General features: G+C 41.4%; 1 protein-coding gene across 3 annotated transcripts in view; it reads left to right on the top strand.

The window, feature by feature from the left end:
• mctp1a (multiple C2 domains, transmembrane 1a) overlaps window positions 1-19844 on the top strand; it is a 553815-nt gene that overhangs the window by 134925 nt on the left and 399046 nt on the right. For all 3 annotated transcript variants that reach the window (XM_073066356.1, XM_073066347.1, XM_073066365.1), the window contains exon 4: window positions 3547-3689. In XM_073066356.1, coding sequence (XP_072922457.1) covers window positions 3547-3689 — 143 coding nt within the window. The remainder of the gene's footprint in view (window positions 1-3546; window positions 3690-19844) is intronic.

The raw sequence follows: 19844 nt of genomic DNA on the forward strand, positions 1-19844 counted from the left end.
CAGGAGATTGGGGCTGAGAGGAAAAGTGGATCACCCATGATGAATTAACAGACTTGGTAGGCCAAATGGCTTAATTCTGCTCCTATATCTAATGATCTTACGGTTTTATGATTCTCATTCACCATGTCTGCTGGAGCAACGTCATGCCTTCTTTTAGTCCTCATGATTTATTTCTTAAGTGATCTCTTGCATTTCTTATACACCTCATTCGTCTTGCCTGCCTGTGCTTACTGTGCACCTCTTTTTTCGTATCCAGGGTCTCAAAATATCTTGAAAACCAAGGTTCCATTAAATTGTTATCCTTGCCTTTTATTTTGACAGGAACACGCTTACTCTGTACTCTCAAAATTTTGTTTTTGACGGCCTCCCACTTTCTAAGTACACCTTTGCCAGAAAACAGCCTCTTCCGATACACATCTGTCAGATCCTTTCTGATCCCACCAATGTTGGCCTTTCTCCAATTTAGAACCTCAAGCTGAGGACTAGCCCTATTCTTTTACATAATTACCTTGAAACTAATAGTGTTATGATCATTAGATGCAAAGTGTTCCCTCACACATACTCGTTTTGCCTTCCCTGTCTCATTCCCTAATAGGACCTGGTATAACACTCTCTTTAGTTGGGACTTCTGTGTATTGATTAAGGAAACTTTCCTGAACACATTTGACAAACTCTATCCCATCTAGTCCTTTGACAGTGTGGGAATCCCTGTCAATACGTGGAAAGTTAAAATCACCTACTGTCACAACCTTATGTTTCTTGCAACAGTCTGATCCCTTGACAAATTTGTTCCTCTAAATCTCTTGGACTGTTAATCCTATTAATGTGGTCATCCCTTTCTTATGAGTTCCACCCAAACAGTCTCAGTAACCGAGCTCTCCTGTTGGTCCTGACTGAGCATTGCTGTGACATTTTTTTCCTGAGTAGTAATGCCACCGCTTCCCCTTTAATCCCTCCCACTCTATCATATTGAAATCAATGGAAGCCTGGAACATTGAGCTCCTACAACCAGATCTACTAATGGGTACAATTGAATTGAATCGATTTTATTTAAATCTTACATCCATCCCACAGTATGAGGGAGTAAAAATCTTTGCGTAATGACTCCGTCGCAATGTACAGACGTGAATTTAAAAGTCCAATGGCTTGTAGAGAGAAGCTGTCCCACAGCCTGTGGTCCTGGCTTTATCGCTGCAGTACCGCTTGCCAGACGGGAGCAGCTGAAACAGTTTATGGTTGGGGTGACTGGTGACCCTGATGATCTTCCAGGCCCTTTTTACAAACCTGCTGCTATAAATGACCTCAGTGATGGGAATTTCACATCCACAGATGCACTGGGCTGCCCGTACCACTCTCTGCAGTGCCTAGCAATCAAGGTTGGGGCAGTTCCCGTACCAGACAGTGATATAGCCAGTCAGGATGCTTTCAATGGTGCCCCTGTGGAAGGTTCTGAGGCTTCGTGGGCTCATGCCAAACAACTTCAGTTGCCTGAGGTGGAAGAGACGCCGTTGTGCTTTTTTTTTTGCCACAAAGCCGTTGTGTACAATCTAGGTTAGATCATCAGTGATGTGTGTATCGAGGAACTTAAAACTACTCATCCTCTCAATTGCACTGCAATATACGCAGCTCAGAACGTTAGTCCCAACGTGCTCAACCTTTTGAGTCCTGACTTTGTACATAAGCTTAACAACATTTTTCTCCACAACCACTTTACTATCTGTCCTGGCACTCTGGTTCCCATCCTCGGGCAGCTCCAGTTTCAACTCCCATCGTGCAGAACTGGCAAGCCTTCCTACTGTGATGTTAGTCCCCCTCCAGTTCAGGTGCAAACCACCCCTTCTGAACAGGGCCCACCTTCCGTGGAAGAGAGACAAATAATCCAAAATTATGAGGCCCTTTCTCCTGCGCCATCTCCTTAATCATGTGTTAAACTGTATGATCTTCATATTTAGGTCCTCTCCAGCAAATGGCACAGGTAGCAATCCTGAGATCACAGCCTTAAATGAGCACCTAACTTCCTGAACTCACCTTTCAGGACTTTGTCATGCATCCTGCCCCTGTCATTGGTACCGACATGAACCGTGACCTCTGGCTGCTCACCCTCCTACTCGATCCAAGATATCCCTGACCCTGGCACCCGGGAGGTAACATAGCATCCAGGAATCTCATTCTCATCCACAGAACCTCCTGTCTGTTGCCTATACAATGAATCCCCAATCACCACTTGCAATATCGAAAGATGTGTGTTCAGAATGCAAAGTCATTATTCTCCAAAAGCACTGACTGGATTTCCATCACTTTTATGCTGGGTTAAACAGAGCAATTTCATGACTGCAGAACCAATATTACTACTGAATTTATGTTATGTCATTCTTTTTGGCCTGTTTATTTATTATTGTAGTATTTCTTTCTTTCTGTGTTTGCACAGTTGTGTTTTGCACACTGATTGTACAGTCTATCATTAATTCTATTATAGTTAATGGATTTATTGAGTATGCCTGCAAGAAAATGAATCCCAGGGTTCTATATGGTGATATGTACATATGTACTCTAATAATACTTTTACTTTGAACTTTGCTAAACCTCCTGTTGTAATTGGGTACAAAGTCCTGATGTGGACATCCGAAGCCCCAACTTGCTCTGCCATTACAGAGAGAAAATCTTTCATGTTTATTGGACCATAAGACATTAGAACAACGTTGGACCATTTGTCCTCCTGACACTAACATCTAACTATGTATGACTGGAAAGTTTACCAAGCATGTTCTGTGCATAGGTGACAAATGTTTAAATAGCTTAACCATCAGTCCTTAAACAAACCCCTCCAATGCAATTATTTTGGAAATGGTGTGAAAAATTATTTGCAAAGATTTAACAGATGATTAATGTACACAAATGTTGTCAAACATTTAATTGTTCTAAAAAATAATTTTGTTGTGTAAATATAAACACAAGAGATTTGGCAGATGCTGGAAATCCAGAGCAACACACAAAATGCTGGAGGAACTCAGCAGGTCAGGCAGCATCTATGGAAATGAATAAACAGTTGACATTTCAGGCTGAGACCCTTCATCGGCACTGGAAAGGAAGGGGAAAATGTCAGAATAAAGAGGTGGGGGAGGGGATAGAGGATAGCTAGAAGGTGATAAGTGAATCAAGGTGGGTGGGAAGGTAAAGGGCTGGAGAGTAAGGAATCTGATGGGAGGGAGAGGGGACCATGGCAGAAGGGGAAGTAAGAGGGACAACAGGGGGAGGGGATAGGCAGGTGAGAAGAGGTAAGAGGCCAGAGTGGGCAATAGAAGAAGGAGGGAGGGGAAGGAAATTTTTTATATCAAAAGCAGAAATCAATATTTACAGTATGTCATCAGGGTGGAGGAATTATGAAGTTTGTGGCAAATAACAACCACAGATATTTTGAAAGTGCATCTAATATATTTAATAGAAATATTTATATTTTTCAAGTTAATTTAAAATATTCACATAACTGTGATTAAAGCTGCTATTGAACGATTACTGAAGTACGCTGAATTCTCTTCACCATTTCAGGAACAAGTGATCCGTATGTGAAGTTTAAAATTGCAGGGAAAGAAGTCTTTAGAAGTAAAATAATCCATAAGAACCTCAATCCAGTTTGGAATGAAGACATTTCTCTTCTTATGGAAAGTATTGCAGAACCTTTGTACATTAAGGTAGGAGAACCTCTCATCTGTGTTTACGTGTTAATGACTATTAAAGGGGTGAGATTATACCTGGGCATAATGTAAATTGGAAAAGCAAAAGTACAATTTCATCAGCAGCCTGCCTGATTTTCTTTTCTTTGGTGTCATTAAAAAACAGTGAAGGCTTCAACTTGAGTGGCAATACAAACAAGATAATAGCAGATTAATAGTTAGGTTTCCATGGCGACATTGAGTTACTCAGCATCTCCAGAAAAGGCCTTTGACCTAATCTGTCCATGTTGACCAAAGTGTCTTCCTTCATCTAGTGTCATTTGTCTAAATGTATCTGTTGTTCTTCTGAACCTTTCTGATCTGTCTTCCTGTTGAAATGATTTTAAATGTTGCAATTGTACCTGTCTCTACTACTTCCATATACCCACCTAGAGAGAGGCTTCCATTCTTGTCATCAATCGTGGATGTTGCATCCTAGCTGATGATATGCAGGTCAGGGCAGTGAGAAGTGGAGAGCAAGCTATTGCCCACGCTGCAGGTTCCCCCTCTCCATGCAGCTGATGAATCCAAAGGAATGGAAGAGACAGATACAGTTTGGCATCAGCAATGTCACAGAAGTTGCAAGTCAGAATTGAACTCGATGTAGAACTCCCTTAGGGACTGCAGCTCCAGATTATTCCCTCAGGGTTTACTCCCAAAGCCTTTCCCATGAGTGGGTATGGCCACAAGGCAGCAGAAACTTGCGATCAGAGTTTTCCTTCTCCTAGATGAGCTGCCAACCATGGCTGATGAGCCCCATCTTTCTAATTGTCCCCTCCACCCTCCACTGTCTGTATTATATCCATACTCTAATATTTTCCATTGAAGTTTTGTGCTATCATTAACAACAATTTTCCCCGGCAGAATCTCCACATTGACCATAAGCAATGTTGAATTGTTTATCAGTGTAGTTTACATATTTTCATACTTTATTGTTCCTCCTTCTAACAAAATAAAATTGAGAGTGAATCTCAAAGATTTAGAAAGATTTATAGCCAAATGCTTATACTGTACTGTGATGTGAAACATTTAAACTGTGACCCTTCTGTTGAACACAAGTGGAAACAATGTGTTTTCATATTGTGGTTTAAGTAATCATAGACCAATCTTCCGTACAAATCAAGTGCTCCAACATATAGTTTGCTGGGTGCATTGCAGTGATGCTTGCCCATATGCATCAGACAGTTACATCAAACATGATCTTGTCTTGGAGTTTGTGAATGGTCCAAGTCTCGACATGACACAGGCTGGGTTTGAATGTTCCCTCAGTGAATGGTGGTTAAGGTCCAGTTCCTCCATAAATTAAAAGCAAGTATGTAACAAGAATCCCGCCTGACAGAGCCCACGTTGTTTCCTTAAGATGGGCCTGAATCAACCTCCTTGATCAGAAGTTCCTTATGTCTGAGGATTGGGAATATTTCTGCTGAGGCTTTATAAGGCGTTGGTTATTTAGAGACAGAATGCAGAGTAGGTCCTTCTGGACCTTCCAGGCTTGCTGCCCCAGCAACCCCTGACAGTCCCGATTTAACCCTAACCTAATCATGGGGCAATTTAAAATGACCAATTACCTTACAAACTGGTACGCCTTTGGACTATGGGAGGGAACCGGAGTGCTCGGGGAAAACCCACACATCCCGTGTGGGGGACTTACAGAGACTCCTTAAAGGCGATGGCAGAATTGATCTCTGATGCCCTGAGCTGTAGAAGTATTGTGCTAACCGCTACACTACCATGTGAATAGACCACATTTTGGAGTATTGTGAGCAGTTTTGGCTCTCTTATCCAAGAAAGGATGAGCAGTAATGGAGAGGATCCAGAGGAGGTTCACAGGAATGATTCCAGGAATGAAAGAGTTAATGTATGAGGAGTGTTTTACAGCTCTGGGCCTGTACTCGCTGGAGTTTAGAAGAATGAGAAGGGATCTCATTGAAACCTATCGAATATTGAAAGGCCTTGACAAAATAGACATGGAGAGGATGTTTCCCATAGTGGAGGAGTCTAGGACAAGAGACCACAGCTTCAGAATAAGGGATGTTCATTGAGAAGAGAGATGAGGAAGAATTTCTTTAGCCAGACAGTAGTGAATCTGTGGAATTTGTTGCCATGGATGGCTGTGTACAGGTTGCTGAATATTTTTAAAGTGGACGTTGATAGGTTCTTGATTAATTGGGGCATCAAAGGTTACAAGGAGAAGGCAAGAGAAAGCTGTTGAGCAGACTTGAGGAGCCGAATGGCCTAATTCTGTTCCTATGTCTTACAAACACACTGGCAAGGCATAATATCCCATCAATTTTCATACAGTAGATGGTAGTTTTCAAAGGTTCAGGGTTTATTTATTATCAAAGTATACAACAGTGAAATTCTTCTATTCTCCGGGTAACCACGAATCCAAGAAAGAAAAGAAAGGCAGCATAATCATCAACCCCCAAAATCCCACCTCCCCACAAAAAAAAGGAAATAAAAATGGAACAGGCACATCAAGCACCAGATCCCTCCTCCTGCACAAGTAAATGAATAAAAATGAACTGGCACATCAAACTGCAAATCCCCCTCCCCTCACAAGAAAACCAAGAAGATCAGGTGAGAAAACACGTAATGTAAAAGATATAGGATTGAAAAATAGAGTCTCTACAAAGTCCAAATCTGAAATGCAGAGAAAACCAAGACAATAGTCTCTGGGCCCGGACGCAGCAGCAAGCTCTTCCCTCTCCAGTACAGAGCAACTGATCAAAAGACAGGCAGCTGGGTCTCCCCATCTGCTCTCATTTCGGTGCTTCAGTCTCCCCGTCACTTTCACCGACAAACAATCTGATCTTGAATCTGCAAAATGGTGCCAATATTGCCTCAACCTGCATCCTGCCCATTACGAAGTTCGTGCATGCTGCCTCTTAGAGACTGCAGAGAGCTGGAACACCCAAACGATCTCCAAGTTTCCATGCGTGCCTATTTCAACCACCCTTGTTGCTTTAATCGATGAACAGTGGAAACTATAATCAGCGAAATGGGGTCAAACATTGGCTTGCTCACCATGATGTTCACTCACGCTCTCTCTGCCTGCCAGAATCCTCTTGGAGGCTACAGAGCGCTGGTGCACCCAAACAATCTCCAAACAACAAAACATGGGGTCGGGTTGTTCCAGAATCACAGTCAAGATGAAAAACAAACATAGAAGACATAAAAGAAGTGAAATAAATGGTTTTGTGATCTATCCAGAAGATATCGACCACATTGTTTGCAGGCGTCTTCTTGACTAGAATTTTTAAATATTCCTCCACCGTCACATACGGCAAATCTGCCCAGGAGCAGTGACACTATTTTAAATGACTGTGACATTAGCAAATAGTTATTCCTGATTAAAGCTGTCTCTATGCATGTGTTAGAACAGCATCAGACCATAGGGCAAAGCAACAGAATTATAGAAACAGAAATATCTGGCCCATTGAATCTGCTCCACCATTCCATCATGGCTAATTTTTTATCCTTCTCAGATCAATTCTCCCACTTCCTCCCCATATAACATATAACATATAACAATAACAATTACAGCACGGAAACAGTCCATGTCGGCCCTTCTAGTCCATGTCAAACGCTTACTCTTACCTAGTCCCACTGGCCCGCGCTCAGCCCATAACCCTCCATTCCTTTCCTGTCCATATACCTATCCAATTTTTTTTAATGACAAAATCGAACCTGCCTCTGTCACTTCCACACCTTTCGTAACCTTTGATGACCTGTCTAATCAAGAACCCATCAACCCCTGATGACTTCACCTGCACAGCTGCCTATGGCAATGAATTCCACAGATTCACCACCATCTGGAGGAAGTAATTCCTCCACATCTTTGTTCTAAATGAACCCTCCTATATACTGAGCCTGTGCTCTCTGGTCCTAGTCTCACCCACTATGAGATATATCCTCTCCATATCCACTCTGTCCAGGCTTTTCAATGTTTCATCAGTGTTGGTGAGATTCTCCCCCTCCCCCCATCCATTCTAAACTCCCATGGGTGGTGTGAGTACTGACTACGTCAGTGAGATGTGCCTCACAGCCTTATTTAAAACCTGGACAAGGATCCTCAAATCCACAATTGGAGATTATCGACTGAAAACACCCCAACTAATTACATTGCAGGTCCAAATAAAGCACCCAGCCACACAATGTGTAAATATTCTGAGTAAGATGCCTTCTGCTGGAACATTTCCCAGTCAAGTGATTCCACAGGATATCACCAATGGAAATAATGGAATTTAGAAAATCCAAAAAGGTCCAGAAATTCACTTCATTAAGAGAAAGATAGCTTGTATTCAATTAGCCTTCAGTAAGGGAATCAGAAACCACTCCCCACCCTCTCTCCCCCAAGTAACCACTCCCCAACCTCTCTTCCCCCAAGTAACCACTCCCCACCCTCTCTCCCCCAAGTAACCACTCCCCACACTCTCTTACCCCAAGTAACCACTCCCCACCCTCTTTCCCCCAAGTAACCACTCCCCACCCTCTCTTCCCCCAAGTAACGTCTCTCCACCCTCTCTTACCCCAACCACTCCTCCATCTCTCTCCCCCAATTAACCAATCCCCACCCTCTCTTCCCCCAAGTAACCACTCCCCACCCTATCTCCCCCAAGTAACCACTGACCACCCTCTCTCCCCAAGTAACCGCTCCCCACCATCTCTCCCCCAATTAACCCATCCCCACCCTCTCTTCCCCAAGTAACCACTCCCCACCCTCTCCTCCCCCAAGTAACCACTCCCCATCCTCTCTCCCCCATGTAACCACTCCCCACCCTCTCTCTCCCAAGTAACCACACCCCACCCTCTCTTCCCCAATTAACTGCTCCCCACCCTCTCTCCCCAATTAACCACTCCCCACCCTCTCTTCCCCCAAGTAACCACTCCCCACCCTCTCTTCCCCCAAGTAACCACTCTCCACCCTCTCTCCCCCCAAGTAACCACTCTCCACCCTCTCAGACAGACAGACAGACATACAAACCCCATTTCCAGAAAAGTTGGGATATTTTCCAAAATGCAATAAAAACAAAAATCTGTGATATGTTAATTCACGTGAACCTTTATTTAACTGACAAAAGTACAAAGAAAAGATTTTCAATAGTTTTACTGACCAACTTAATTGTGTTTTGTAAATATACACAAATTTAGAATTTGATGGCTGCAACACACTCAACAAAAGTTGGGACAGAGGCATGTTTATCATTGTGTTACATCACCTTTCCTTTTAATAACACTTTTTAACCATTTTGGAACTGAGGATACTAATTGTAGTAGATTTGCAATTGGAAATTTTGTCCATTCCTGCTTGATATAAGACTTCAGCTGCTCAACAGTCCGTGGTCTCCGTTGTCTGATTCTCCTCTTCATGATGCGCCATACATTTTCAATAGGAGATAGATCTGGACTGGCAGCAGGCCAGTCAAGCACACGCACTCTGTGTCTACAAAGCCACGCTGTTGTAGCCCGTGCAGAATGTGGTCTGGCATTGTCCTGCTGAAATAAGCATGGATGTCCCGGGAAGAGACGTCGCCTTGATGGCAACATATGTCTCTCTAAAATCCTAATATATGCCTCAGAGTCAATGGTACCTTCACATACATGCAACTCACCCATGCCGTGGGCACTGATGCACCCCCATACCATCACAGATGCTGGCTTTTGCACCTTTCACTGATAACAATCAGGATGGTCGTTTTCATCTTTGGCACGGAGAACTCGACGCCTGTTTTTTTCCGAAAACTAGCTGAAATGTGGACTCATCTGACCACAGCACATGGTCCCACAGTCTTTCGGTCCATCTGAGATGAGCTCGGGCCCAGAGAGCTCGCCGGCGTTTCTGCATAGAGTTGATGTATGGCTTCCTCCTTGTGTAATACAGTTTCAAGTTGCATTTCTGGATGCAGCGACGGACTGTGTTAAGTGACAATGGTTTTCCGAAGTACTCCCGAGCCCAGGTGGCTATAATTGTCACAGTAGTATGACGGTTTCTTAGGCAGTGCCGCCTGAGGGCTCGAAGATCACGCGCATTCAACAATGGTTTCCGACCTTGCCCTTTACGCACTGAGATGTCTCTGAATTCTCTGAATCTTTTCACAATATTATGTACTGTAGATGTTGAAAGACCTAAATTCTCTGCAATCTTGTGTTGGGAAATGATCCTTTTGAACTGACTAACAATTCTCTCATGAATTTTGACACAAAGGGGTGAGCCACGACCCATCCTTGCTTGCAAAGACTGAGCCTCTGATGGACGCTACTTTTATACCCACTCATGATACCTCACCTGCTACCAATTAGCCTGCGTAATGTGGAATCTTCCAAACCGGTGTTACTTGAATATTCTGTGCACTTTTCAATCTTATTTTAACTCTGTCCCAACTTTTGTTGAGTGTGTTGCAGCCATCAAATTCTAAATTTGTGTATATTTACAAAATACAATTAAGTTGGTCAGTAAAACTATTGAAAATCTTTTCTTTGTACTTTTGTCAGTTAAATAAAGGTTCACGTGAATTAACATATCACAGATTTTTGTTTTTATTGCATTTTGGAAAATATCCCAACTTTTCTGGAAATGGGGTTTGCACTTTATTGATCCTGAAGGGAAATTGGGTTTCGTTACAGCCGCGCCAACCAAGAATAGTGAAGAAATATAGCAATATAAAACCATAAATAATTAAATAATAATAAGTTAATCATGCCAAGTGGAAATGCCAAGTGACCCTATCGGCTCAGGGTGTCTGACACTCCGAGGGAGGAGTTGTAAAGTTTGATGGCCACAGGTAGGAATGACTTCCTATGACGCTCAGTGTTACATCTCGGTGTAATGAGTCTCTTGGCTGAATGTACTCCTGTGCCTAACCAGTACATTATGGAGTGGATGGGAGTCATTGTCCAAGATGGCATGCAACTTGGACAGCATCCTCTTTTCAGACACCACCGTCAGAGAGTCCAGTTCCATCCCAACAACATCACTGGCCTTACGAATGAGTTTGTTGATTCTGTTGGTGTCTGCTACCCTCAGCCTGCTGTCCCAGCACACAACAGCAAACATGATAGCACTGACCACCACAGGCTCATAGAACATCCTCAGCATCATCCGGCAGATGTTAAAGGACCTCAGTCTCCTCAGAAAATAGAGACGGCTCTGACCCTTCTTGTAGACAGCCTTAGTGTTCTTAGACCAGTCCAGTTTATTGTCAATTCGTATCCCCAGGTATTTGTAATCCTCCACCATGTCCACACTCCCACTCTCCCCTCAAGTAACCACTCCCCACCCTCTCCCCTCAAGTAACCACTCCCCACCCTCTTCCCCCAAGTAACCACTCTCCACCCTCTCTTCCCCTGTAACCACTCTGCACCCCCTCTCCCCCAAGTAACCACTCTGCACCCCCTCTCCCCCAAGTAACCACTCTCCACTGTCACTATCCAAATAAGCACTGTGTAGTGATTGTGATTTGATATGTAAAAAACAGTTACTTAGAGCACTGGAGGGAAAAAGGAGATTTTATAGAGGTATCTAACATTCTGAGGGATATAGATAGGGTAAATGCAAGCAGCTTTTTCCACTGAGGCTGGGTGAGACTAGAACTAAAGGTCATGGGTTAAGAGTGAAAGGTGAAATGCTTATGGGGTACGTGAAGGGGCACTTCAACACTCAGAGGGTGGTCAGTGTGGAACAAGCTGCCAGTGTAAGTGCCGGATGTGGGTTCAATTTCAAAATTTAACAGAAATTTGGACAGGTACATGGATCAGAGGCCTATGTAGGGTTATGGTCTGACTGCAGATCACTGGGACCTGGTAGCAGTTTAGCCAGAACTAGATAGGCCAAAGGGCCTGTTTCTGTGCTGTAGTCTTCTATGACTATATGACTCTATAACCGTATGTAAGACATGCTTTTCACTGTATCTTGGTACAGGTGACAAATAATAAACCAGTTTCAATATGTCCTGTAAACAACAAAAGTCATTAGAAAAGGGAAAAATAAAGCAAGTAGATGGGCCCATGGCAGTGAACTGACTCGGTGGGAGTGACACAACAGAATGTGAATGAGATGGTGCGGAATGTGAATGAGAAGGTGCAGTGTGAGCTGATTTGATGGAGTGACACAACAGAAGGTGCGGAATGTGAACGAGAAGGTGCGGTGTGATACAACTGAATATAAGCAGGAAGATCCATGGGATGTGAGCTCCATCTTCTGACTTTCATGATTAATACACCTACTTTGTTTTATTGGCTCAGATTTTGCAGACCATTGTAGTCTTTAAGAATGTTCTCCTGAAAGATCTAACAATCTTTATGAATGTTACTTTCCCAATATTGACTGCTATCAAGGCCCTATTCTGTCTGATGTCTGGTGTCCAGCAACACTGGTCTCACACCCAGGTGGAGCTGTCTCAGCTTGGTTATGAACAAGAAAAAAGGAGCATCATTTTTATCTGACTTTTTAAATTTTGTGTGAAGACTAAAATAAACTGAGAAGTATACATAAGATTTGTTAAAATGGGCTAAGTAAACATTGAGGAGGAGGGAAATTTACTCAATCAGTGAGGTGGCCATTCTTCCTGTGCTTAAATTATTTTATTTGTTTATTTCTTACATCCAAGAGGAAAAAATTCTTTATGTTGCATCTCATCACAATGTATAAGCAATAAAGAGGGGAAATGTGGGAGGACGTTGCCCAACACTAAAATTGTTTTTTACATGTACGTACAGTCAGACACTGCATGAGAACAATCACAGTGGCACAGCAAATTGCCTGATCTTGTTGAATGTTGAGGGTTGTAGTTTGCCAGGTCAGGTCCAACTCCACTAATTTATATTGAGTCCTGCAACTTTCTCTTTGTTTATATGATACTTCATCTCTAACTTCTTTCTTTTCAGGTCAGAAGAAAAAAAGTCTTTTTTTCTCCTCAGAAGGCTTGATCTACTAAATATTTCCAACATACTCTTTTCATTGTTGGTTTTTGAAATCTTGTATCTTGCTTTTTGGTCACATATTCTATAACAAGTTTCTGACTTCCTTTTAGACTAGAGTTGCTTAAATGAACAGCAACCACCAAGAAACCTCCTGTGTAATTGGATACCTGTTTTACTTTAACTTACCACCCTGCTCATGGACTATTTGTCCCACTCCCATCGGGGAAGAGGCTATGTACCATCCACACCAGGAACACCAGACTCAAAAACAGTTACTTTCCCCAAGCAGTGAGGCTGATCAATACCTCCACCCACTAACTCCACCACTACTTTATTATTTCCCGTCAGTCACCTTATGTATGGTCTAGTATCACTTTATGGACATACAATTAATCTATGTATTTAAGCTACAGTACATTATGTATTTATATTTAATGTGTTGTTATTATTATTATTATTATTATTATTATTATTATTATTATTATTATTATTGCGTTCTTTACTTTTTCTGTTTTTTTGTGCTGCATTGGATCCAGAGTAACATTTATTTCTTTCTCCTTTATACTTGTGTACAGGAAATTACATTAAGTAATCTTAAATTTAAATTTACAAAGGAAATCATATTCTATTTATAAAGGTTCCTATTTTGTTAAGCTAAAACAGAACTATTATCAGGATCAAAGCGTAACATTTGTAATGATATAAATCTGTCATTGTTAATGAACATCATGACTTTCGAACTTACTTACTACCCATTACACCACAAGCATTTAGGACAATGAAAGTCCTCCATGGCTGGTGGCGTTCAGGGCTTCCTTTGTCATGATGGAAGTTTTGTCTCAGTTTTCCTACTGTCAGTCATCTCCCCATGTGGAGACTCAGGAATACCATCACACTAAGATGTAGAAGATTCTTCATTGCTGTTTCTGTAGCAATTTTTATTTTACCAGTCAGAGTTGTTAGCCCCGAGCTGACCCTCCAAACATGGAGGACCGATGGACCACATTTAGTCTGGCCTCTACTCTTTGACCTGGTTGGCATTGGTGACCTGACCAAGAGCCAAACCATAAAGCCTTGACTCTAGCCAACATAGCTCTTCTATTGAAACACTCAAGCCTCCAAATGACAACAAGATTGTGATCCTCTTGGAGGACAAAGTTCAGAGTAAATTTATTATCAAAGTATGTATATGTAATATACTGTATAAGATGTGAATGATTTTAAATTTGATTTGAGACTTTTTTGAGCTTTACTGCAGAAGTTAATCAAATCTAATTAAATGTTTTGGGCAAGTATTTGGAGTGCATGTCTAACTGGCAGTCTCTTTGTCAGTTGTTTTCCTCTTTCATCAACTGTAGATTTCTCAAACAGTTCGTCTAATTTTGTGCCTTTTTGGATGTAAACCCTATTTGCCGATGCACTGCCATGATGAGATCAAATTCATAAGCTTTGTCAATAGGTTTGAACACAAACTACATTAGTTCCATGCAGAAATACTGAAAATGTATTAATCTTCAAACCTGTATCAATTTTCAGCCAGTTATGTTATTTACACAGGCAGTGAGAAAAGCTTGCTTTGACTTTGGCTGAAGGACAATAATGGACAGGGATTTGGCCAATCACGCATCAGGCCATTCAAGTGTCATGCATAACATCACACAAACAGTTGAATTAATTTAAACCTCTGACTGTTGGGCACCAAATGTCCCTGAGAATTCTAAATCGGTTACACCTTCTGCTCAGCTGGTGAGTTATAGTCCTATCTGTAACTGACTTTGTAAGCAAATATCAACGATAACCCACTACCATCGGACCAGATATAAACCTGCAACAACTTTTTAAAAAGTCTAAATATGGAATCAAACTGATAGTACAAGAATATATAGACCTGCATTTTAGAAACAAATTAGTGATATTTACGGATGGATCAAAAGACCCTAGGTCTGGCCACACAGGTATTGCAGTCTACATTTCTCAGTGCAAAACCAGCATTAGGAAAAGAACATCAAACCATTTATCAGTGTATACAACAGAATTAATGGCAATATTGAGTGCATTATCTTGGATAGAAGAAAATAATGTCAAAAAGGCTATAATTTGCTCAGATAGTTTGTCTGAATTTGTCAAGAAAATCAAGTAGACAGGATATTTTATTGGAGATTCTATGCAAGTTGTATATATTGACCGAAAATGGGGTAGAAGTAAGCTTCCTTTGGGTTCCTGCTCACTGTGGTGTGGAGGGTAATGAAAAAGTGGACATTATAGCTAAACAATCACTCAAATCATCTATAATAGAGGTCCAGATCCCTCTAAGCAAAGCAGAAGTCAAAAGCATTATAAAAACATGTATTGAGGAGACATGGTAGAAGCATTGGGATGAGAGTGAAACAGGGAGACAATTGTACAAAATACAAAGGCAAGTCAAATACCAAAGAATATCAGGTGGGCATAGAAAGATAGAAGTGATCATCAGTCGTTTAAGAATTGGTCACACAAGTCTTAATTACACATTATACAAAATAGGGAAACATCCAACTGGGTTGTGTGAATACTGTAATCAACCAGAAACAGTTGAACATGTATTGATAGAATGTAAGAAGTATGAAAGAGAAAGAGTGAAGGTGATAGGAGCGCTTCAGATTAAAAAAATTGCTGTGGGTATGAAAGACATTTTAGGTAGGAGTTCAAGAGAAATACGGACCTATATCATGAAGTATCTGAAAGACTCTGGTTTAGTATACAGAATTTAGGGAATGCAATTCTTTTCATTCCTCCTGTTTATCATAAACGATCCACACTCCAGTCTAGTAGGTGGCAGTAATGCACCTTAAAGCTGGTTTGCCAACCGCCAGAAAACAACACAAGAAGAAGAAGAAGTTATAGTCCTAGGATGTCTATATTTCTAAGAGACTAAGTCAACTCTGCTGAGTTTATGTTAGCTCTAGATTTTACTTTTTGCAATTTATTGTTGGATTACAACATTATTTCAAGCAAGAAGGCAATGAAAGCAGTCCATTATCTGCGCTAGGTGTCTGTGCTGATTTTGTCCATTTATCATCAATCAAAAGAATATGGCAGCTTACACTGGATGAATCCCTCTGTTGATATCTATCAGCAACTAATACATAGTTTTCTAGTACTGAGGTGGTATTGATAGCATTCTAATTATTCTGTATTTCATTTAAGTACATCATTTGTTACTCAGTTAAATAGTAGCTTACCCTTTTTATACCATTTTAACTATTTACATGAAACTTTGGCTAATTGGGGCAGTCGCTTAATTGGGCCAAAATATACACTGGTCCCAATGTGTCCTAGTTAATCAGAATCAAAAGTTCTTACTGTCTTGGAACTATAGAAAAGCTTAGTGCAAAAAAATACACCTTAACAGTAAAATATAATTAAATAGAGACCCTTCACACAACCCCTCAAGTGGAAGAGGCTTCTTTTGTGTTATATGTCAATGAATTGGATGATGGAATTTATAGCTTTGTTGCAAGGATTGGGCTGATACGAAGATAGATGGAGGGGCAGGTAGTTTTGAGGGTAAAGGGAGAATACAGAAGAACTTAGACAGATTAGGAGAATGGGCAAAGAAATGGCAGATGGAATACAGTGTCGAGAAGTATATGGTCATGCACTTTGGTAGAAGAAATGAAAGGGTTGACTATTTTCTAAATGGAGAGAAAATTCAAAACTCCGAGGTGCAAGGGACTTGGGAGCCCTTGTGCAGGATTCCCTAATGGTCAATTTGCAGGCTCAGTCAGTGGTGAGGAAGACAAATGTAATGTTAGCATTCATTTCAGGAAGACCAGAATATAAAAGCAGGGGTGTAATGTTGAAGCTTTTTAAAGCACTTGGAAGTCTTGTGAGCTGTTTTGATTCCTTATCTTAGAAAGGATGTGCAAACACTGGAAAGGTTTCAAAGGAGTTTCACAAAAATGATTCCAGGATTGAATGGCTTGTCACATGAAGAGCATTTGGTGGGTCTGGGCCTGTATTCATTGGAATTCAGAAGAATGAGGAGTGACCTCATTGAAACCTATTGAATGTAGAAAGTTCTTAATAGAAAGGATGTAGAAAGGATGTTTCTTATCATGGGAGAGTCAAGGACCAGAGAGTCTAGAGCCTCAGAATAGAGGGACATCCTTTTAGAGTGGAGATTAGGAGGAATTTCTTTAGCCAGGGAGTGGTGAATCTGTGGAACTTGTTGCCACAGGCAGCTGTGGAGTCCAAGTCTTTCTGTATATTTAAGGCAAAGGTTGATAGATTCTTGATTGGTCAGGACATGAAGGGATACAGGGAGAAGGCAGGAGATTGGGGCTGAGAGGGAAATGGATCAGCCATGATGAAAATGCGGAGCAGACTCGATGGGCTAGATGGCCTAATTCTGCTCCTATATCTTATGGTCTTGTGGTTTTATAACCTGTGAAGTAAATACTGATAATGGTTAGCAAAAAGTCACTAGAAGTTCTAATTGATTATGGGCACATTAAACCGAGGCCCATGTTCAAAATGTACAGTAGTTCAAATCAAAAACCAGTAAATACAAACACTTTCAAACACGAGGAAATCTGCAGATTCTGGAAATTCAAGCAACACACACAAAATGCTCATGAAATGCAGCAGGCCAAGCAGCATCTATAGGAAGAAACACAGTTGACGTTTCGGGTCAAGACCCTTCGTCAGGACACTTTCATCCTCAGCAGAGTGGTTTATGTTTTCTGGGGGGAATTGGAATTGGATTGAAACTGGATTATTATTAGACCATAAGACAAAGGAGCAGAAGTCAGCCATTCGACCCATCGAATCTCCTCCGCCATTTCATCATGAGCAGATCCAATCTCCCCTTTAGTCCCATTCTCCTGCCTTATCACCATAACCTTTGATGCCTTAACTACTCAGATACCTATCAATCTCTGCCTTAAATACACCCAATGACTTGGCCTCCACTGCCACCTGTGGCAACAAATTCCATAGATGCACCACCCTCTGGCTAAAAAAAGGTTTTTTTTCACATCTCTGTTTTGAATGGGCGCCCTGCAATCCTCAAGTCATGTCCTCTTGTACTAGACTCCCCCACCATGGGAAACAACTTTGCCACATCCACTCTGTCCATGCCTTTCAACATTTGAAATGTTTCTATGAGGTCCTCCCTCATTCTTCTAAACTCCAAGGAGTACAGTCCAAGAGCGGTCAAACGTTCCTCATATGTTAACCCTCTCATTCCTGGAATCATTCTAGTGAATCTTCTCTAAACCCTCTCCAATGTCAGCACATCCTTTATTAAATAGTGAGCCCATCTATTATTGTCCATATTATTGTCCCATCTACCAAGAAACAGTGATCTGATATGGACTGAAGGGGATAGAGGAGGCCAGAGGTAACCAAATATGGGGTTCTTAAAACAGGGGTTCACAGCCTGAGGTCCAGAGACCCTTTGGGTAATGGTAAGTAAGGTTTCATGGCATAAAAAGTGCTGGGAACCCCTGTGTTAAAGTATTTAAAGATTAGAGGAAGTTACACAGGCAAAGCCAGTGATGGTTAAAGATCAGAGAGTGGAGCTAGTGAGTTTGCTGAAGAATGGAGAGTCAAGTAACAGAGATGTGGCTGAGTGGAAGATGGAACACAGATCTTTCAAATATTTGATTCTAAATGTATCAGGCTTATAGACGCAAATTTCCATGGCCAGTATGCAAATGCAGGGACACAGACTGTTCATATTATTGTGGATGTACAGTAGGCAAGGGTGTCAGAACTGCGAAATGGATGTTACACCACTTTCTTCATGCATTGTGTAATTAAAGAAAAGGAACAGTCGATAAACTTGGGAGTGCGGCCCAGAGGAGATGGAGAAGTGAAGCCATTGATCAGGGATTGGGTCATCTGGTCAGAACTATGGATATTAAGATGGTTTTGAGGTGGTTGCTTTGAAACAGTGCTTGGAATTGGGGGCACGGGAAGATTCCTGACCAAGCCTGAGAATGATGCTGAGGTTGTATAATTTGATGGCTCGTGGGTGTGGATGATCTAAGAAAGATTACTCCTTATCTAAGAAAGGTGTGCTGGCATAGAAGAGGGTCCAAAGGAGGTTCACAAAAATTATCCCAGGAATGAAAGGGTTAACAGATGAAGTGTTTGATGGCTCTGGGCCTGTACTCGCTGGAGTTTAGAAGAATGGGGGGGGGGGGATCTCATTGAAACTTATTGAATATTGAAAGGCTAGATAGGGAGGATATGGGGAGGATGTTTCCCATAGTCAGTGAGTCTAGAACTAGAGGGAATGGTCTTAGAATTGAAGGACATCAATTTAGAACAGAGAAAAGGGGGAGTTTCTTTAGCTGGATGGTAGTGAATCTGTGGAATTCATTGCCACAGTGGTTGTGGAGGCCAGGTCATGTGGAGGCTGATAGGTTCTTGATTAGTCAGAATGTCAAAGGTCACAGAGAGAAGCCAGGAGAATGGGGTTGAGAGATATAATCAATGAGCCATGATGGAATGATAGAACAGATGGGTCAAATGGCCTAATTTTGCTCCTATGTCTTATGGTCTTATGGAAAGCTGGCTGACTTCTGTTGGAGAGGCTTCGTTTAAATCGTGCTGCATTAGAAAAAAGTTAATTTTTCAAACCTTGTTGTCCTGAGAGGGCAAAACGCCTCACATTCATACAAGTGAACTCCTATATAGTGTTTTAAAGGAGTGTTATGTGGGAATTGAGAATATCAAATGCATGTCTGATGTCGAAAAGGTATCACTGGGGCACATGGAGTTTACTTCTAGAAATTCCAGAAATAGGTAATTCAACCGGGAGATTATGAGAATCTCATTATCTCTGGTTCTCAACCCACTGGAAGGAATAATACCTAAATTAAACCTTGTACTTCCTCGGTTATGTATTTATAGTGGAATTTCGCTTGGAGTGCAATCAAATTGTTCCCAAAGTTTAACATCTACTGTGGACCCACATAACCTGGAAATGTTTAAAAACATTTAACTTTCAAATTTCACTTTAAGGAGCATTCCTTGAAAACAAATAAATTATATAATGTAATAATATAAGGCATTTAGCCAGGAAAGGCAAATTGTTCAGCTTGAAAAACTCAGGCCAGATTTACAGAGAATAGACAAAACTATTTTCTAATTATATGGGCAGATGACAGAATTTTGTTTCTAAGTGAGTTGAACATTTAAAGACTTACAATGCATGTGTTT

The sequence above is a fragment of the Hemitrygon akajei genome, chromosome 2 (assembly GCF_048418815.1).
Source record: "Hemitrygon akajei chromosome 2, sHemAka1.3, whole genome shotgun sequence".
Classification (NCBI taxonomy): Eukaryota; Metazoa; Chordata; class Chondrichthyes; order Myliobatiformes; family Dasyatidae; genus Hemitrygon; species Hemitrygon akajei.